This window comes from Sinohyriopsis cumingii, unplaced genomic scaffold (assembly GCF_028554795.1).
Source record: "Sinohyriopsis cumingii isolate HCF-2022 unplaced genomic scaffold, ASM2855479v2 utg002632l, whole genome shotgun sequence".
Classification (NCBI taxonomy): Eukaryota; Metazoa; Mollusca; class Bivalvia; order Unionida; family Unionidae; genus Sinohyriopsis; species Sinohyriopsis cumingii.
Genome location: NW_028316262.1, coordinates 276,217 through 299,315, shown reverse-complemented (window position 1 = coordinate 299,315; position 23,099 = coordinate 276,217). Strand labels below are relative to the sequence as shown.

Sequence of the window (23,099 nt, the reverse complement as noted above, 5' to 3'; positions counted from 1 at the left end):
GACGGCGTTCAGTGTATTATGACTCGTGTTACAATTATTACTGCTCAATACCGAGAACTGTAGTCAATACTATTTTAGAGCATGTTCCCTCTTATGTTTCGATGATGATACACGAGTTAGATCAGGCTTTCATGGTATTCATTAAAAGGAAATCGCGTATTCAGAACACGAGCATTTTAGTGTGGTTGTCGGTGTATATTTTGGAGACATTGCATTGCGAGTAACGAGGTATTAGTACTGACCCGGAAGTGGAATCTGTCACCCATCGCACGTCTTTTGTTAACAGTCCACTCTTTCCAAAAATAGCTGGATTAGCCTATGATAAGAACTTCGCTCTGACTTCACTTTTGAAGATACTTTATATTAACATATAATTTATTAGGATTTGCACAGACAGTACTTAAAATCATATAAAGGGATTACATATGAGAAATAATTGTGATCTGATTCGAATAGACCGGACGAATATAGCAAGCCCAATTAGAACTGTGTTGAAAGGCTGGCAAAACATGACTTTTTAGGCTGAGTCAGACAATCGCATGCTCTATTCCAAAAACAGTCATTTAGCTAACGACAGGAACATACTTCCGTTGATGTATTAACTTATTTCATTGTCTCATTGATTACGTACTTTTCTTCATTCATATTGACGGACACATTAAATCTTTCCGCAAATACCCATTGGTGGAAAGATAAAGTAGCCGAATTTCGCCCGCGCCTTGCGATTATGAACACTATTTGATTCGTATTACTTTTCTGTTTCGCATTTTTTTTTTATCCTCACTGTCTTCAACACATTAGGAATAAAGTAACCAGTCATAAGAACATGTCTTTTGTCAGCAACAGCAACATGAAACTACTTCGTGTTGGGAACAGAAAAGATGTCTGAGAGAATTCTATGTTATATAGATTAATGAAAGATTAAAGTGTGAAAATTTCTCAATAAGATTTAGCGATTAATTGAATATTTCTAGTACTCTCGGTTTTGGGGCAGCAATTGGAGTACCATTTATTATTTAATCGGCCTATAATTATTTGTGGGGCTCACGGTACTAATTATATGGAAAAACAGTCTAGAAATGAGTGAGGATAAAAAAGAGTTTATGTGTTTTGCCGGCCAGGATTGGTTGATAATAAAAGTAAGATTTTAATGAAATAATTTTTATAGAGAATATCTTAGTTTTAAGTGAAAGAAAACCCTAGAGATTTTGTATTTTATATGAAATTTCAATCCTTTTGCACACTTTAAATCTGAAAACTAATTACTGAAACTAGCATGTAACTTTTTGTGCGGAATTGAAAGCACGCGTTTCAAACACATATAAATACCGACAATGCCCATATGATTTTCTCTAAGCTGACGCTATAATCAAAGATGTATCTATGCTGATAAATAAGGGTTCGATCACGATCATTCAGAAATTTAAAGTCTTTTAATTTTTTAATATCATGGTGTTTGCATAGGTTTACAATGGGACCTGATCTAGTACCGCGCACCCTAAAAACGATTCCGAAACCTACACGTAATCTCAAACGAACAAACAATGACGTTTACAGATGTGATAATTTGACTTGATACAGTTTCAACGTGTGGACCATCCAAAATATAATATTATTCTCATGTGATATCATTATCAACATTTATGTTGACGACAGGATGTGAGAAAAACGACCTTACCTGTAAAGATACAACTAGTGCAACCGCTATGTGATAAAACTCTTCCAAAGGAGACCCCTTTTCCGGTCTTTTGAATGGTAAATATTGCAGCCCAAGCAAAGGAACCAGAATCAGAGTGGCTCTCGTGGCTTTTCTGCAAATTGTTAAGGATGTAAAACACATTCAATAGAGCATAAACTGTGGATTGAGAATTGCAATATTTGATGTGGTAGACTGAGTTCCTGTAAATCTCCATCCATGTTAATTTAAAACGAACTCAGTTGCTTATACCCTGTTAAGTAGTATTAAATTGGGTTGTTTGCCTTTTGTCACCTTTGGGGCCTCTCCACCCGTTCTCGCCTCTGTCCTATCGCCTCTGCCACAATTTGTATTATTGAACAATTAAAGCTTCGAAGGCTCACCTCTGATCCAGCCTTTCAATCCAGAAAAATCTTTCATGGTAGATTTATTGCTGTTTACAATTAAAAAAATCAAGCCCAAGGCTGACACAACCAATCTATATTGGTTCGTCCGTGCTGTATTTTCGAAGCTGTCATGTACGAATTATACTATGACAAAATCAAACCATTTTATCAGGATCAAGTCAAGATGATGTACACCTACAATGACTCGTTGTTGATGCATATCACCAATGATGACGTTTACGCGGACATTGCACTATCAAGTGTGGTCAACGAATTTCGATACCAGAGACTATCCGAAAGAACATCGGTTGCTTAGCAACGCTAACACATAGGTTGTTTGCAAGTTCAAAGGCCATTGCTCGGGTAAACTAAGCGAATAGAACGTGAAACTGTGACCCAAAATGGACACGATTGTGGTTGGACCGCAGAGCTCTGGCTGAAACATAAAAAATCTAAAGGTGTTCTGAAGGTGACTGTAGAACAAAATCTCAAGCACGAACTGCACCTGGAATAATTTTGAGACCATAGTGAATATTCACACACCACAAATATGATCAAATACAAGCAACATTGCATGGGTGTATATCAATGCACCAAAGTGAGTTCCCCCTTGATGCCAAGCGATGGATACGTCCTGACATAGTCACCACTTATGTGTTTGGTCATCGCACTGTTGGAAATCCACTCACGATTGATACTGGTTAATTTGTTAACACAAAGCCTAGTTGCAGTTCCGTATCTGCCATAATGACTTCAAATTACTCTCGCACAAATGATCGGCTCGGTGGACGGAGAACACTACTGTTTGGTCCACATGTGATGATGGCCACAATCGGCAACATGTTATTTGCCTTGGAGCATCAATCCCTTCCGAAATTGTAAATGCATCCACGGACCATACCAGATTAGTTGTACATTCTTGTCCACCTCCTACCTTTCCAAATGCATACAAATTACGAAGAAACTTGTCTCCGAGTGGTTATAGCGGTGCTGGCTGTGAAATTATGAACGGTCGTTTTTCGAATTACATTGGTTGGGTTTAATCCAGTCGTGCGTGTTACTTCAGTGTTCAGTGCTGTTATGACCAATGGAAGACGTACTACCTAATCCTGAGATCGCTCTGGCATCATCTACAAGTCCTGTGCATTCTGATTACTAAATAACCGTTCTGCAAGACTGCGATTAAATAGATTTACAATATCTTGGTCAAGATTTGCAGTGACATGTCCGACACGTACACGTACATATTTGGCCAACATCACAGACACAGATCCTAGAAATTCTTTGCTTGGAATAATCGTGAATGTGTGAGTGGTCCTCGTGCATAAATAAGCTGAAATGCATCTGCGACACTTGCATAAACGTTTGATGTTAACGGCTCAGATTCTCTTTATCTGCTGGTCTCAACGATCATGGTAAGCACCTATTAGCAGGTAAGTAATCGGCTTTTTCGATCACAGACGCGAGAATGTATAAGAAGCAACAAATCAGCCTGATGGACCCCATTTTGTGTTTTCTCACTGAACCAATTACGTGAAATCGTTCTTAGTACTTGTAACAATATTTGTCACAGCGCTTGTTTAGCCAACCAAGCTCGCGCAATCCCATGAGTGACCTTGGCTTCAATGGCCTCTCCAGTACCTACGCGGATTAAGTATATTTAGGATAATGTGTGGATCTTTGTTCGTTTTTATTGGTACAATTTTGTTCCTTTTAATCAATGGCTTTGGATCCCAATGCAGTCTTGGCTTTCATACCTCCTGCGATGACCCATCTTGCGATTGTTTCTCCCAGTGTTGGATAAATCGCATTTAAGTTATGGCCAAGATCCACATTGGCGCCTTTGCGTCACCGGTTATCATTAAAGCTATATACATAAGGTGATGTCGATAAGACGCAGCATGAACACGGTTATTAGAATCGAGTGGTATATCCAGTTTATCTATATACCAGACCCATGTTAGTTTAACTTTTGACGCCTTCATTGGTAGCTAAGAAAGGAGGTCTTAAACGACAGACGTAGTTGTTCAGAATTATATTCTGTTTGGGTTTGCACCAACTGTGGAAATAGATGACTTGATATCGATAACGCCAGTAGCACATGTGTATCTTCCATGCATAATAATCGGCTGACACATATTCGTTTTTCCTTTGTGGATCAAGACGGGCGTTTTGTTCATATCCGTGGTGAAAAACCGATGATACAACTATACATTAGAGATCGACAAAACATTTAATAATGCTAACAATTACTGTAATGCATGGACATGTGAAACCCACATTCGCGTAAGTTAACGCGAGAAAAATTGTGTACATGACATATTATGGAACTGAATTCGGCGATGTTGCTTGTGGATTGTTTTGCGAGTGCACCAAATGCATTAGCAGCCTTATCATCGCGAGCTGCATCCTTCGCTAAATTAGTTACAATGCGAGATATATATGTATTATATGTGCAACTAGGCTCACATGCAGCTCAGACTTCGATATGAGATATGGTGATTAGTAGCAAAGCACCATCAATAAATGTTCAAGTCACATTGTAATCGACAGAATCAATGCTTCCTGCAGTTTGAAAAGTCTTTAACGAAGGCGCTTTATAGGGATTATCAGTTTTAGCGACTGCAAATATGGCGAGGGAGAGTGGACTTGGACGTGAGTGGTAAAGTCGTTGTTTAACACTGCACATTTTTCGATCGATAGAAACGAAATCAAATCAATTTTGGACAATGTTCTAGCGGCCACAACAATTCTAGAACGTGTCATATACAGCGATGATTACATAAGTACAGCTGGTGCAACAATAATATTTGTCAAGGATGCAACTAATGATGCAGATCTTAGCACGCATATAATTAGACGACCTCGAAATGCTGCTGACGATGCTGATACATCTGTAGAAAATGTTCTTTTCACTTATTCGAATTTCCACTTTTGATTTGCACAGCGTTAATCACAACACCTTGATGCTTCACTGATAATTTTATATGTTATTACCCTCAGTCACATGTTTGGGTTTTGCAAAGATGTTCGCAGGGCTATTTATGGAGCTAAACATACGCGTTGCTTCATAAAAGCAACTCCAACGATGCATGTTGGCGTGATGCAGGTGTTGCTTCAGGCAAATTGTATTAAAAACATTAACATTTTGGTTGCCGGTGTTATCCCCTTTACCCAGTACAGAATCACGTTTGTCATCGTTTATGCAGTTGGGAACCAAGTCAAAGTTGTCGTTTCTCGCACACCCACCAATTGCTCTTGCAGGACAGTTTACTTGGCAAATATGTACACAGCATGGCCTTACGGTGCCAAAACATGTATTTTTGGCGTTTCAACTTACAGCGCAAGATAATTACGAGGCACAGAGTAAAATGATATTAGACAACTCGAGAGAGAGAGAGAGAGAGACAGAGTGAGAGAGAGAAACGCTGATTTGCCACCAAAGCGGAGGAGTTGTTTGAGATTACTAGTACTGATGTTGTTTGGGTCAATCTAGAGAACTTGTGATTTTTGAAGGTCAAATTGGTAAACTGAAAACGTTAAATATAATAGATGATATTATTGTCAATTTGAAAGACGAATTTGTGGTAAAGAATCTGGCTGAGCTCATTAACAGCGATGGAATCAGATACAGCGGCGTGTCGCTCACGTTTGTGAAAAGTTATATTGATGCAACTAATATTGTAATAAGACAATATGTCCAAGACGAAATCGCAAATATGTCCGCATCTCCGCGTGTATCAACTTCATGTACCTTAGTTGTGGGAATACTAACCAAAGAAGGAGAGGAAAAATCTGACACTTCTATCTTAGCAAATGCTCGACATATTTTAGATTTTACAGATAATGGCTCTGATAAACCTAAAAGTCACATATTAAAGGGGCGCAATTCTGGGTTACACTTATTTTTCATAACTGGAACTAAAAGTTCGTGGAGTCAAGTGGCAGCGTTCATAAACGATAAGCGGCATCTTAGTTTTAGTTTTGTACCACCAATATCACGTACCACAAAACAAAACGATAGCTTTTACACAGCTGCATTATCAGCATCATTAGTTTCCGCAGGTGACATTTAATTATAATCAATCGACATTTATCCGGACGAAAATTTAGCTGTCTTTGGCGTTTGTGTTTAATATTATATTTTATCATTATTATATATATAGTGGAACCTGACCGCGGTGATGAAGTTGTACAATTTATCGACGGGATGCTGGATCAATTACCAGCGGAGGTTAGTATCGTTAACAATTTTGTTCCACTTGTCGATTAATATCTGAGTCAAAGTAGTGTCACCAAACCCTCGTATAAACTGTCAGATAATTTTTTTTACGGGTAAAGTAGAAATCGCTATTTGAAATCACCCTGTTGTATCACTATCAATGTGAGGCCAGCATGGAATTATCGCACGTGCACGTGAAAACACTCAAAAACTAACTACGACACCTGATACAAACTTCTCCGTGATTATTTTTACAACGTCAAAGTTAATTTACCGAAGTGGAGGAAATGGTGGATGTATTCACCCAATGTGCGTTCACCAGCAAATAATTTACACCAAATCTGAGACAGCTGAGACAAAAACGAGCACGACTGTTATTCAGCAAGGACACACTGTTTGGATAACAGTTATTGGGCAAAGACGATCCTAAAATATAAAAGATTCTTGAATTGTCGGTGAGTTTTTTTATTGAATGAAGTGCAAAACTACCAGTACGCACAATCACCAGACATTTTTGTATTCACGAGGCAGAGTTTTTAATGAAAAATATCCTAATGGCAATTGTGCCAGTAAAATCCAATGATTGGCTAAGAGTGTATGGCATTTTGCTCCTTTGCGTGATGATAAGACCGGGCAATTAAAATATGCCATTGTGTTTTAATAGAAGAACTATGACGGACCCTCAGTCTAATCGACGTGAAAAAGTAATCAAATTGGAACAATAGATGTTAGATGAAATTGCTTAGAGAACTGCACTGATCGTAAAATATAAACGCGCATGCTTGGTCGTAGATGCTTTTTTGTGGTTTTGCTGAGGCAACGATTGTTGGTCTAAATGCGACTGGAATCACGACAATATCAATTATTGTAGTGAACCAATCGGTAGTATTGTCAGAAATATATCGATAGTAGCTGGTGCTTCTTGTGGTGCTAGTAAACGTATTTCAGTGCGAATGCATTCACGAATACACAGCTATTCCGAATTATTTGCGGCCACACAATGCAGTCTAAATACGATCATTGAATTATATTCAGTGGCAATCAAGTAAAAATTAATCATTGCGGCTGAGTTTGAGACTGGAGGAATGGAAAATCACAGACAGTTACGAGCATAAGCAAGAACTAAAACGGATTCAAATACAGAAAAAGTCACATAAAAATCTGGTTATCGATCGAAAACACATTAGCTCGCATTGTATTGAGCGCTACCATGCACTTGCCCGAATAAGTACACTCCGCGGGATTTCGTTTCTATAATCACACCAACCAGAATAGTATCAAATGGTGGGTTTTGGACGTTTTTGAAACCTTTGGGGCTCTTTCATCTGGACGAGAATCTAGCCCCCACGACTGGCTCAGTCACGTGACGTGTGTGGATGTGAGGCATTTGCACCCCTCGCGGATAAATCAAAAGTGATCAATAAGTGACGATCACCTATGGGCTAAATATGTCACAGGGTAGAGGCGAGGACGAGTGGAGTGGGCCAAAAGGTGACAGAAAAGTCAATTTTTTTCTATTATTAAACTTGATAGTATAGACACTTGGAAATAATTCATCAAACTGAATGTTTGTATAAATATTACTTATGATAGTAATTGTTTAATCTTCTAAGTAACTCCATAATGTACCAGATTAAACTCTACCTTATTTTCGAGGCCTCTGGGATCCGTTTCAGCTTTTGTACCAGCAAACGGACGATATTAGCGAGAAATATGACATTAACCTATACAAAGAAAATACTTTGTTAAGAACCTCATAATTCTATAATATTTTAGTATCTATCTTTCTTAGCCATATTAGTATCTTACCTATATAAGTATTTATATTTCAACGATTTTAATCTTTGGCCATTCATCGTAATTAAAATGAAAATGGAATCGATGCCATAATTGTTTTCTTAGATAACATACTTTTGGCGTTACAGTTGTTGTTTATAACATGCAAAGTCAATTATCACAGATACATTTATACATGTAATGATTCTCAATATGATCCCTGTTAGGAATTTCACTATGTGATATCCATGTGACTGAAAGGATGTGATTGTTTCTAAACCATTGAAATTGCTTAGCAGGTAACCCTTTTGGACAAAACAAATATCCTGTAAATCTCTGATGTGATATGCAAACATTAAACAAATCTGTGTGAACAGCTATACGTTGATATTTTGATTTTATGTGCAAAATCATTTTGATTTTTGTTTTCTTTGGTTTATATATACACCTTTTAAGCTGACTTCACATTTTGGATTAAAGCATAGTTCTAAAAATGAAATCTATTTTTAGCCTTACCCATTCTACAAAGGTCGTTTGACATCTTGCCACGACGGCTGAAGATTATGTGAAGGAAGTCAAAAGTATACGATAGCTTGAATGTATGACACTCAAAGGGTATATATATATATATATATATATATATATATATATATATATATATATATATATATATATATATATATATATATATATATATATATGAATTTATAAACTTACTCCGATAGATAAAACTGTTGGTCCGTGCATTATCCATTTTAATGAGCTTTCATGGATCCAACAGCTGCAAAAATGTAATAAAAGGTATGTAAAATATAATAAAAATAACGATCTATTTATCTATATGCATACCTATCAATATATCTATCTGTCAATCTCTGAATGAAGTTTTTTTCAAGACGTTATTTTAAGTTAACAGAGCGTTTCTGAGTTTTTTATATTTAGTGTTTTATTAATATACATTCCCACGGAAACAAAATTAGATGAGAAATAATTAATTAACCCTAATGGAATATATATATATATATATATATATATATATATATATATATATATATATATATATATATATATATATATATATATGCGTGTGCGTGATATTAATGTAAAGATTCTATATATATATATATATGATTTCTTTTTAAATTTATGTCATTCCCTATCTCATCTGAATAAATTTTTAAATTGTTACATAATTGGTACCGTCCTTGTCCATCAATATGTTTGATACGCTACTCTATTACCTCAAAAAGTAATTAATCCGGCTGCCAATTATCGGCACATGTAAAAATGTATACGTGAGGAGTCAGAAACAAGATACACACTCGATAGTTTTTGATTGCATCCATCCACGGATTCCGGCATAGATAACTGTGAGGACAAAAGGAACAACTGTAAAGATAAAGCAGAGATAAAATATAATCATGTCTACACCATTGCCTTTATTAGTGTTTGTCTGACGACGCAACAAAACAAATAGTCTTTCTGTTTACATTTGAATTTCCCCTGCCTATAGTTTCACTACGTAGCAATGGGAATTGTATGCATCTTGTTAATCCATTCACTAATTAGATTAAGAGACACTTAGCTAAGCTACGTATTTTGGGCGACAGGGTGTCACCGTTTCTATTTCAAGTCTGGTAGATGCTTTCAATACTAATCACTGAAGCTGTAAGAATAGCCCATTTACCTTCAGGTAATTTCCGATTCTGGCTTTTGAGGTTTTGTCTATATCTGAGGTTCATGATGCATGATCTATAACAAGCTATAACACCGCCTCTGAAAGGATCATAGCTGTTCTACAATCTACTCAGTTATGTTTGGTTTAGCAGACTTAGCCAAGGCATTTACATTGACGCTATATCCTGCCAAAGCGTAACGCATGTATTTGTTCTTTCCACGGTTCCTGAAATCAAACGAGGACGGTAATTCGTCTTATATGGTAACATCCATATGCCTTGGTTAGAGTGGAAAACTGGAAAATAGCCTTCATAGGAGGCCAATGTCACCTGCATACTAAAGGTCACTTTTTGATTATGATTTGCGTTAAAGAATGAAAATCAAGACTTAGTCCACGTGGGTGGCGGTAAATTAATATGTTGGTCATCATTCATTGGGTGTTGTTGTAGTTTTGGCCAGACTAGCAATTACTCGAATACTAATGATTCGATTGTTTAAGGATAGAGCACAAAGGTCTACTTTTAGAACCTTGCAGTCTAGGCCACATGTTTCGACTGTATCGTCGTTAAGATAATGCAGAAATGTGAAAGGGGGAGACAGAGAAAAAAGAAGAACGAGACATACTATCAAAAGCAGATGCAGAATTAATATAAGCAAACACAAACACAGATATATAAAAAATTAAAATGCAATAGAGATTGAAAGAATTTGAACTGGTAGGCGGAACACAATCACCCTATTTACATACACGTTCATGTTTTAATGTTGCCAGAAATATTAGGTTGGAACCCAATTTTGAGGCAAAATACTTTTATCAATTCAAGAAAGTTGTTGAAAATGGGAAATGGGCAATTGAGCATTGGACTTTATTATTTCCAAGTGAAAATATTGTTAAAGATCGTAGACTAAATTTCACTGGCGGTACAACAAAGTACTGATTAAGCTGTGGTTCTAGAATTTATCTTCAAAGGCTATGCGTTTATACCTTAGGCATATCGAGAACGGTTTAGGAATTGTAGAAACGTGACTAACCCATGATGAATTTGCAAGAGAAAAATAACTATCTGATAGGTGGTTCTCACCATGAACGTTGACCAGTATTACGATAACCCAAGACAACGCATACAAATCGAAGAGTTCAAGAGTTGCATCTATAGGGATGCCAATATATAGCTTGATGAGCTGAACAGTAAATCTTTTTGAAAAATGCTACTTGTATATCTGATACTTATAATTGACTCAAAACATTTCATTGTCACTGAATCTTCCTCTCAGCAGGTTTCTGGTCAACAATCATCTCAGTCTCATACGAGTACTTCTAAGCCTTAATCTGGCAAAACTCTTAAAAATCAAACGTCTGTTAAGACTGTAAAGACTAATCAGAAATCCGTATCTCTTCCTGTGTGTACCTATGGAAAAAAATTAAAACAGAAGCAACACAAGTAACACTTTCTAACTTTTTGATAATTGGGGTCCTTTTGAGAACATGGAGACCACGAGAGGTATCTGCTGGTGGCGAATGGTCAGGCAGCGATACAATTGTTGTTCCGAGGTCATATTGGCAGGAAATTCTTAGCCTAGGCCATGCCACTCCTTTGGTTGGCCGTTTAGGGATCAATAAGTCTTATCACAAAATCTTGAATCACTGTATTAGCCGAAAATGAAAACTGCTGTTTTTAAAATATATAGATGATACCTACGTTCATCTGCAACCTATTCTTAAAGTTGATGGACCATTGAACATACTAATCATAGACTGTCTCGGTCCCTTACATATGACCAAGTCAGGCAAAGAATAATTGGTGATGTATGTCCACAAGATTTCCAGAGGCAATTCCTTCGAGTAATGGTAAAACTAAACCCGTAGTAAAAGCTTTGCTAAGTTGTTTTGTTTGGTTTTTTAATTTGAAAAACTGTTCAATCTGATCTTAGGTCAAACTTGATGTCTATTATGTTCCTGCAAATAATGCATGGATGAGGCGTTCAGCATTTTAAACCTGCTGTCTATCACCCTGAAGGTCAAGGGGTTTGGAAAGATTTCATCAAACTTTGAAGAAAATGATTCGGTCTTTATTGCGTTTGATGCATGAAAGAATTGGGATCAGGGTTTTCATCTGCTGCTGTTTGCTTTTAGGGAATCAGTTTAAAAAAATCATTAGGTTTTAGTCCTTTTGAATTAGACTTTGAACATACTGCCCGCGGACCATTGAATTTATTAAAAGAGAAACTTCTTTCAAATGTAGTTTTTCAGATTAATTTTCTTGAATATGCCTCTAATTACAAAAATAAGTTGTCAAAGGCCAGTGAAATAGCAAGAACAAATCTTCAATCTACTCAGTCAAAAATGAAATTAAGGTATGGCAGAAAAACTCACACAGCGCATCAGGTGCGATGTTTTAATATGGCTGGATATAATCGGAAATATTCAAATTTCTCAATTTCTGCCGAGCATCTAACAAATTTGTTGAATCAGAAATCCAAGTTTCATTGGTCAGACAAGTGTGAGTAATTATGACATTTAAATTCACTCAGTTTCGGAATTTTAAATCCCAAGTATTATTTGACATTTAAAAACTTTTTTTAACAATATCATCAAAAGTAGAGAACATTTTAAATCTTACTCGAGAGTGGTTGGAAATTTTAAAAATGAAAGTACAGTTTACAAAAGTTGGATTTAGAGATAAGACAGGTTCAGTTTCAGATGGAAAATTTACGAATGGAAAGAAAGAGAGAAGTAAGAATAATGCAGTTTTAGAAAGAAAAAGAAGATAGACTAAGGCAAATGCAAAGAGAAAAGGAAGAAAGGGAATTTCAAATTAGACTAATATAACTAGAGCTGGGAAATGGAAAACACTCTCCTACTTTTGAATTTTTAAGGAATATCAAGTTAGTACCACCTTTTCTAGAAGCAGAAGTAGATAAATATTTTTCTTATTTTGAAAAATTTGCTGAAAATTGGAGTCTATTATTCCAATGTGTTCTTACTGGTAAAGCTCGCGATATTTTCATTTCACTGTCACTACACCAGAGTGCTGGTTATGATGTGGTTAAGGACTATATCTTAAAGGGTTATGAGTTGGTACCGAATGTTTATCAACAAAGGTTTAGGAATTCTAGAAATCAATTGACCAGACCTATATCGAATTTGCATGTGAAAAATCACGACAATTTCTTAAGTGGTGCTCTATATAAACGTTAATAAAGATTACGAAGATCTCACACAATGCGTATTATTTGAAGAGTTTACAAACTGTGTCCATAGTTACATTAAGACTTATCTTGATCAGTGTAAGGTCGAAACTTTGAAAATGCTGCTCGTACTGCTGACGAGTATTCATTAGCTCATAAAGTTTATTTTGTAAGTAAGTCTTCCACTCAGCAGTCTTCTGGTAGAAAAGTATTTCACGAGCAATTCTAAATTTAAATCTGGCACTACTTTTATAAATCAAGTTTCTGTATACTTTGTTACAATCATAAGATTTCTTCTTATATTATTTTTATATATAAACCACATGTATAATTTGACCTATGGTAAAAGGAAAGCTTTGTTATATACATCTTTCTTTTTCTTTTATGGGGGAAGTGTTATGTATAATGAATTGTAATGTTGGTCAGTTAGTTTTAATTTTTTCATTCCATTACATGCTACTGCAATATAATTTTGTTTACTGGATTTGATATTGTCCAGAACCGAGTTCAGTTCCGACTGATTTTTTTCGACGTAAACAATTAATAACTGATACATTTTATCTTTTTGCTGACCTTGTTCCAAAATCAGTGACAGTTTTGGTGAACAGCATTTTTAAAATTATTTTTATACTTTCTTAGATTAAGAATCATTAAGCTGAGTCATGGTCACAGCTGGTCGTCGTGATATGTATCATGTAAAAACAAACATAAATTTCATCTGAAAGCTTGAACTCTTGACCCTATACGGGAATCTGTTTTGCGTTGTAGTTAGTTTTATAGCTGATGTTTTGATAAGGATTCTATCAGTTCTGCCTTAACACTTGAGATGTCAAGTTGTTTATGTTGTGTCCAGTTTGGGCTGCGTTTTGTATTTTCTTCAAATTATTGAAATTCAAGTGAGTCTTATCCCTGGAAAAACATAAAGTGCTCTGATAATTCTTGGACGACGAAGACATTCCCTGGAAATTATACAGAATTCAAAACTGGAATAACATTTCCTGTGATTCAACAAAAGACTGTTGACAAATCAGTGCAACGCTGACTATTACAGACGTCATCGCTTTCCATCTTGGATTCGATCGGGATTTTAACTCTGATTCACTTAGAACTTTTCATTGTGTTTTTTTAATTCTTGAATTATTTTTGGACTTAATCGCAATACCGTATGTTCTTTTTTCTTATTTTTAACTTAGTATGTTAGGGAAGTAATTTATGAATTATGATTACCAGATTATCATGCATATCGTCTCGGAACATTAGTCTCTTGATTTTTGGATCTATAGCGCTAAAAATCCAAATCGCGTTACGTATAGAAAACCAGGTCAACATGCATATCAGAAAAAAAAATGAATTCCTACTGTAAAATAAGACTTACACCAACCAATCACGTGACAGGAAATGATGATTGCCTTCCCAGTATTAAACGCGTACACAATGACAGTATGCAGATACAGTCCTTCGCAGAACATCCATTGGAAGTTACACACTGTGAAATACTCCGTCACTAAATGCAACATTTGACACCAGACCTAGAATGTAGAAAATATGTTTACATTATAGCAATTTTAATGGCTCGCAAATAATTACCCTTTTTTATGTATACACTTTCACCCAGACATTCACCTCCATCCCCGACAGTTTTACATAACAAAATAATTTTTACATGAATGATGTGCTTTCCTGTTACAACTGCGCATGCAAGTATAAAGGTTGGCTAAAATATTTGAAAACATTTTGTTCTGCACAAGATAATTACCACGTTGCACGAAATTCTGCCCGAATACTTTCGAAGAGGGACAAATAGACTCAGGCACATAATTAGACAGAAGGACGCATAGAGGGTATCAAAAACTATTCCCACAATTGTTCTTATATATGGGGATAAAAACAATACATACTGAAAATCTTCACACTCAGGCAAATACACACACGTAAAGAGATAGCTAATGGATTTATGACATTTTCTATTGAATTTACCCAAAACAAATTATATTTTATGATTGCCTTTCCTCTTCAAATGCATGTGTTTCGGCATAAAAATGTTTCAGTTATTACCTTTTTCCTGGGATACAATACTTGCTAAAGAATTTTGTACTCGAAAATTCCTTTGTATTAAATTTGAACATATGTTAAAATGGGTTTTGTTGCCGCGTACATCGCTGCTCACAATGTACACATTTAGCCTTCGCGATTTCCAGATAGTGTTCGCGCACAGCAGTCGGGAGAGGAAGGTACATTTATTCTGGGTTCTCAGACCGTGGATATGACCACGATCGTAGTACATCGTAACCATGATTTTGAGTAATGTCAAGTTGCCCAGTCTTGGGCTGTTGAGGTGTGTGCAACATTATATGTTATTCTTTTTGTTAAAATTTTCCATGTCACAAGCAAGAGAAGGTTTATAGTGGGATTAAATTATTCGAGTAAATGATGGCCAGTATTTGAGTTATTGGTATTTGATTTTGTACGTTGAGTTTCGGGAAGTGTGGTTTTTCGAAGTTATGTTTTTGAAAGTGTAATTTCCAGAAGTGTAGTGTTTCGAAGTGAAGTATTTGAAAGTGTAGTTTCCGGAAGTGTAATTTTTTATGTGAAGTTTTAGGAAGTGTAGTTTAGGAAATGTAGTTTTTCAAAGTAAACTTTTTGAAAGTGTAGTTTCCGGAAGTGCAATTTCTCGAAATGAAGTTTTTTGAAATGTAAATCCGGAAGTGTAATTGTCTGATGTGAAGTTTTTGAAAGTGTAGTTTCCGGAACGTAATTTTTCAGTTGGAAGAGTGTAATATTTCGAAGTGAAGTTTCTTACTGAGTATTTGTTGTTGTTGCAATTAAATGACTTTCTATTAGTTCTTTCTTTGTATCCGTACAGGCAGTGTTCGCTTGTTTGTCTATATACCCATATACAGTATATGTCTACTCTATTTCTGTCTATCTGCATATCAATGTGTGTTACTCTATATTTGTAAGCGATTGTCTAAATGAATCACCTTTCAACGTGTAAGTGACAATGGCTTTTAATTAAGTCTTTCTAACAAAGTGACATTTGCTGAAAGAGGCTTTCCATAATTTTATATTAATTCTATCATTCTGGACTGACTTTAAATGATCAGGGGATATCTTACCGGATTTTCCAACTGTATATCCCCATCTAGTGTTACAAGTAGATAGTACAGCAGCCATGACAATCCAGTAAATACATAAGAAATGAAAAGGTTTTTGTGGATAGTTATTCTATCACATTGCAACTGCCTGGAAGAGAAAAAAAAGGAAGTGAATTTAATACTTTTGATTCCTTCATTTCTCTCTATATCACTACTGCACACTGATGTTCTTTTCGATTCGTCATGTCTGTCTAAATCAATATATCCCACCACAATGTTCTTTTTGACCCGTCTTTCTCCCAAACAAAGTTATTGCCAAATAATGTACAATAGTACTGGAAACAGTTATGTCCAACTATATCGTCCTCTTCTTACGTTTTACATAACTATAAAAAAATAAACATGAACGACATCCCGATACACAGTTACGGTTAAATAAATAATACAGACTATTTGATAGATAGAGATATAAAACGAGCTGTTATGTGTTTGGCGTAGTTCTGATATTTAGGTATCTTTAATTTAAATAGGAATATGAAGAAAAATAATCTTGGTAATCATGACCTTAAAGAATGGCAAGGAGTGGACATTGGACGAAGATAAAATATTGATTTCCAGGTTTTCAATATAAGCTGAATAATCTGGACACTGAAATAATAAACGCTGGTAGGTTTCATGTCCACCACTTGATCAAACGGGGGGTGGGGGTGTGAACATATAAGTAAATCAGCACAAAGGGCGCTATAACCTCGGCAAATCAGGAATATGTTTTTATGTGCGTGTGTCCGTGTATAGAATCTGTGTAAACATGTATAGGCTTATAAATTTAAAGATAGCATGACACACGGTCAGAGACAGAAATATATAGATAGGTGGTTAGTAGGTTGGTGAGAATGTTGCTAGATAGATTTATAACATGTAAGCATAGGCGAGAACAATGGGCCTGCGTTTGGAACATGTTTGTACCCGGAGTGGCCCAATATGTGAAATAGTGAAAACGGTATCCATAGTGGTCTAAGCTGTGGGAGGGTGGAGTTGATCGAAATTGGTGTCACGTGGAGATGGTGGGGAGGGGGCATGGTATCCAAAGTTGAGGATCTGGAGCCCAACAGTAGTCCAAAGTTGAGGATTGTTGGTCTCTAGTGGCCGAAATTTATTATGGGGGGGGGAAGGAGATTCAGACGTACAGCCAAACACAAGAGTATACGTAATTACATAAATTGGCAGATACAGACACACTCTTGATGAACAACACCCACATTTTCATATGCCGATATATATCATTATAGAATAACAATACCCATATGATCACAACCACCAGCGAGTCACACTGATCGTAATGTGACTCAGGATTTTTTCCACTGTTGCAACTGGTATTTAACATTGTGTCCGTTTGCTCTACTCTATGGTAGGTCAGTGCAAAACATGTTCTGCTTTATTTGTTCGTTCTCTGAATTAATAGCGGCCTGAATCATGGCCGTCTTCCAAGCTATGAAATGGCAGATCTACGATGTTTCGAGTCGCTGTATCTCCACCATTCCTGTAATAATCTCGTAGCAGGTCTGCGCGGTTCGGGAAAAGACGAAATTGTCACTGTTTGATTACACACGACTCTTTCTTAGTCATTAAGACAGGGTTTTGGGTCAGTACTTGAGAGACAAAGTCCATGTTCTACAAAGAATTTTACCGAACTGGACTTCATAACTGTTTCGCACGATTGGCCAATCTAGATAATGAAATAAAAGCTTTAAATATTGTTTTACTTGCCTGAGGTATAAAGAGTGACCCCGAAAGACGACGACGTCTACGCAATCGGGAGGAACATCATATACATACATATACGTTGGAAATGATAATCTCAAAGATTCGGTCCTTGGACTGCAACCCCCAAGTCAAAACCACTCATGAAAACCAATAAACGCGTGAATATCGACTATCACCCACAATCTCGTCATTCAGGAATGCAATTTTCTTAAAGCGAGATAATGTCTATAATTGTGTCCGATCTAAATGGAAACATTAGTCTTGCTCCTGGTTATAAAGATATTCAAAACAACACGTTCTCCCAGTAATTTCGATATCCCATCAAACTGTTTGAAAGACAACCAGTTGCTTGAATATGTTGTCATGAGTTAAATTCAGCATGGTAAGAGACTCAGCAACTCCATTTCTGAGTGTACTTCAATTTAATGTTGATTCCAACGGCGATAACTAAGAAGAGGAAAACCATGTACAGCTAAAACAATTATTTCCCTAATCTTCCCGTAGGTGAATGCAATTTATAAATCATATCCACGCTGTCTGTGTTTGAAATAAATGGGCTTTGGGTACCAAAACCATCCATGGCACGTCCTACGACAATAGTGCGAGGGATACTGATTATTTGTTTTTTCTTTATTTCGCTCCGACAAAAGGCAACGACGAGGTACGTTTCACTTCATATGATCGAGATAGCTGCGTGTGGAAATTCAGTTTTTTCCAGGCGCTCGGCAATGCGGTGAACGTGATCTTTATTGCATAATTCAAGAATACCATCGAAACCAATAGTCTAAGAGAAGTGGTCCTCATCATGGAAACAGTTGACCATGAGCAGCAGCAGAAAATTATTGGCGCAATAGCAGTAACAAAACAAGGACTTAGTGAAATATTCTGTCAAATATCTTGCCAAAAGAATTATGCTACAGGGCGATACGAAAAGAACATGTTATACATGTAACGTCGATCATTAAAGTCAATAAAAACATAAGTGTATAATGATTTGCGAAGAAGAACATTTTCAAATTGTTTTCTAGTGAAAGCTTTGGCTCGGAACAAACTGCCATACAATTCAAAATCAATACAGACCTATATCGTGAACGAACCATTAGAATTCCTATTAAATCAGGACAAGAGCCTATCCTCCGCTCTAACTGACTAATTTAAAGAAATAGTATTGAGTTAATTGTTGGTCATCATCTGTGTGAATACATGGGGACTGCATTACATTCTCACTCACAGTTCGTACACAGCACCATATAACCTAATTATCAGAGTCAAAGAAGAACTACCTCATCTAAAAACCACATATGTTTGAGATCATGTGAACAACAAGGACGATACCCATCGATCGAGAAAACACTGGGTACCTCTTTACTTTCCCAACTAAGACGACTACTGTATGATGCAATATTGTGATTCGTCAGGATTGCCTCCAATTAAAAACAAAATCGTACACTTTATAAAAACAATGCAGTTCATAACTAGAAATCTCAAAGATCACATTTAAGAGTGACTGGATAATAGTGCGTGTGTATGTTTAATTAGTGACGCACTAGACTATATATATATATATATATATATATATATATATATATATATATATATATATATATATATATATATATATATATATATATATATCATACTAAATGACTTTTTCTGCATACAATTCGCTAGTAACGATTAAAGAATATAGTTCTGGTCTCTTAGTCATTACTGTTGTTTAGTGTCATGCTGACTTTTGGTTGTTCTTAAACGCTAGACAATCAATATCTATCTATATTTTAACGGATGTTTTGCATTATATCCGCGCAAGAAGATACAAATGATTTCCATCACTTTCGCGAATTAAGCATACAAGACTCTGATTTCACCAGTCTTGATACACACCCTCAATGAGACAACATCACATCTGGTGATAGAATCGACACGGACTTGAGACATCTAAACTGTGTAGCGATCGGCCTGCGTAGGTTTCATGTGCCTTTCTACTCCAAGAATTAGATCCAGAGATGGCAAATCTACTCTGATTTGCATAGAACATCCTATCTGTTCTTCTAGTAGAGGATAGACATAACTCGGAAGAAACCAGAGCTGCCTTCCAAGAATGCGTGGAGCACTAGCGACAATTGGAGGACGCCCAGGCAGAAATGGAATGGGAGTATGAAAGGCCGGAGGCAGAACAATAACAAGAACGACAACGAGAACCTCTTAATCAGTACCACTATCAAGATATTCGAGGAAAAGGTCAGTGAGTCCTCCTTGAGGCTATCGGTCTTAGTCATCATGTGGTCAAAAAACAAATCGCAGAAGAGCTGTCGATGATGTAGATCGTGGTGTTAGAAGAGTAGATGCTGCATCAACCATCAGAGCCAAGGCACTTCTCAAATCCTAACTCAACGGCTCGGGTCAATCCCATTCAAATTCAATGACGAAAAGAAAACCCCATTATCTATATGTGAGGTTATATTAGTGTAGATTTACAGGTGTGTGTGTGTGTGTGTGTGTTAGTCTTTCAATGTACCATACCAAGGGAAGGTGTTTGTTTGTAGGACGTATGTTTGTCTAGAAGAATATCTGTTTATCAGTAAGGACGCGAGTTTGTATGTTATGGTGGGTTTTGTCTGTAAGGAGGTGTGTTTGTCTTTGGAATATGTGTTGGTCTGTAAGTGTGAGCAATGATTTGTAATAGTATTTGTTTATCCAGCTTTGTCAGTCTATTCATGTCTCTGTCTGTACGTTCATGTGTATTTCCTTCCCCTACATTCTGGGCATAAATTGGGCCCCGGCTCTTACCTTTTGACGACCACTGGGCGATCGACCCTCAACGTTTGTATATTATTGGGCTCCAAGACGACGCCAACCTCTTCGTACGTGGACCTGTATGAGTACTTGCTCTTCCCCACTCAACTGTTGATCCACTATGAAAACCTTTGTTCACATACGTCCGTTTTTTGTAAATATGGGCACAAAACTGTCCATAACATACATGCATGCATGCATGCATACATACATACATACATACATACATACATACATACAAGCATGCATATTATGTGCGTACGTGAATTAATACATGCATGCCTAGTTTGAAAAGTGGATAGAATATAGAAGGGTGGATAAAACGGATAAGTTATTAGCAATGTGTGGTGCGATAGATAAATCGACAGCAAACTTGACGATTTTAAAGAGAACATTATATTGTGTGGTCATCCATCTGTCTATTTGTGACTGTTATATATTGATGATATTAACTTTACCTACCTATACCTGAAGAATATGAACAGGGACAAAATCAGCATTAGCAGTGACAGACTGAATCCACCAACGAAGATGTAAATTACATTCTTGTGATCTTCATCCTGTCAATCAAAATTTACTATTATGTGGATTGGTAGGATTAATAATAGTATAAATGGACACAATGTGCAGCACCGACGGCCTCGTTTAGAGCGTTGGTAGGAATGCGGAATGCCACATTTCCCAAATGCAAGAGAGGATTTAACTCTGATATTTAATGCCGTGAGATCGAATCCATATGGTTGTAGTCTATCTCGTTTTTCGCCATATCGTGAAATGGGATTCCAAGAAAACTAGAAGCGTTGCTGCAGGAAATCAATTGTTTCATTATTTCACAATTCACGCGTCATGATTTGAATGATAGATGGGGTAAATCAGATTAATATTTTTGTCATTTATTTTTGCATTTTGGAATGTTGTGTAATATAACTAACAAAAAAATGAACAGAATTCGGCAGGTTGTTTCGTTTCTTCTCGCATCGACTCCTGTCGTATGAATTAGGATATAGATTGTACATTTAGGCTGAAGACATGGTTTCCGTGACATATTTTTTCAAGGGAGCGAAACTATGTCTATAAATAAAATTGACTTATCAAGATTGATGAACATACATGAAGCAGTATCAAGAAGTGAAGCTAACTACATAAAGGTATCGTGTTCGCTAGCAATCTGAACTCATATCACAGTGACCTAATTTTGCTAGTAATAATCCATTTTTGAAATACATCTCTCGCTAAGCAGAAGTCTTCCAGTATTTATGGAATTAACGATGAAAGCACTTTCCTGTGTGAAGCGAAAATAACAATACAAAAAATAAATATTTGATGAAGTCAAACTTACTGATCTTAAAGTTTTCACATTAATTCGTTTTGAACCACGATGAAAAAAATTAAAGAAAGGATCTTTCGTCCAATGGTTTTACCTTATTCATCAATTCATTAATTTTGGACGTTAAGAAAACAAATAGTCTAAAAATGCGCCCTGTGCAGCATAACAGTTGTATGGGTCTACCTACCTTATCATGAACATAACATGCACTATAATTTGCCCATTCCCTTCCGGTTGTCCAGTTAACAAACCATGTACCGTTAATGGTGCATTCCTTGTAAGCGTACTCTAGAGATAAAAGAAAGAATAGCTTTCGTCAAAAATATATTATTTTTTAAAAATTCGCTTAAGTTATATCATTCAATTGCTACAGAAAACTAACGTAGTTCATGGTATTGTAACTGAAATGAACACAGATGGAAACACAACTGATATACCTTTTGTATTGAATCTCGGAAGTTCAGGGCACTGAATTGCGGCTATACTTCCGGCAGGTGTATCTTTCCAACATCCTCCAAACAAATCCACAGTTCTGGCACAGTACAGACCGTCTGGAAATAAATAAATAAATAAATAAATAAATAAATAAAAATCTGCTGCAAATTGCTATGTACTTTAGATTACTACATATATTCATGCCTTCCTCGTTTCCCTTACTTGCTGCATATAAACCTCCCTTCAGGATGAATCCTAATCATGCAATTGCAGGACACGTTCAACATTTTGGCGTGTCCCAATCAGTGCCGGATTATACCCTGTGGAGGCTCTTAGTCAAAATCTTGGGCTCCCCGCCCCTCGCAAATTATCTCCTAATACGTTTTATCAATATTATTTTGATCCGTTGTTGCTGGGCCCCTAGACCGGTGCCTACTCTGCATATCTGGTAACCCGGCACTGGTCCCAATGCATGCTCAGACGGTTGGTATCACTGAGTCTCTGGCAATCTTAATCTTGTGCGTTATACCCGGTCAGCCAATCAAATACTGCTTCGCTTAGGTAAAGTGATATGTCACTGTTGGACGCAAATTCCCAAAATGAAACAGACTAAAGTCAAATCAATATAAAATATAAAATACGATGAATCAAGGATATCGCATGCAAGGCAACAAATGTAAAATGAAATAAATAGAATGGAATGAAAGAAGGAACACGTCATCTGCACAAATCAAAT

At 36.4% G+C, this 23,099-nt stretch overlaps 1 protein-coding gene across 4 annotated transcripts in view; it reads right to left on the bottom strand.

Moving 5' to 3' along the window:
* LOC149770137 (calcitonin receptor-like) overlaps positions 1-23,099 on the bottom strand; it is an 80,238-nt gene that overhangs the window by 6,432 nt on the left and 50,707 nt on the right. For all 4 annotated transcript variants that reach the window (XM_089949341.1, XM_089949343.1, XM_089949342.1 and 1 more), the window contains 9 exons: positions 22,366-22,479; positions 22,116-22,216; positions 21,064-21,161; positions 16,063-16,189; positions 14,322-14,475; positions 9,403-9,469; positions 8,798-8,861; positions 7,949-8,028; positions 1,679-1,811 (listed from right to left, as the gene is read on the bottom strand). In XM_089949341.1, the coding sequence (XP_089805467.1) occupies positions 1,679-1,811; positions 7,949-8,028; positions 8,798-8,861; positions 9,403-9,469; positions 14,322-14,475; positions 16,063-16,189; positions 21,064-21,161; positions 22,116-22,216; positions 22,366-22,479 (938 nt within the window). The remainder of the gene's footprint in view (positions 1-1,678; positions 1,812-7,948; positions 8,029-8,797; positions 8,862-9,402; positions 9,470-14,321; positions 14,476-16,062; positions 16,190-21,063; positions 21,162-22,115; positions 22,217-22,365; positions 22,480-23,099) is intronic.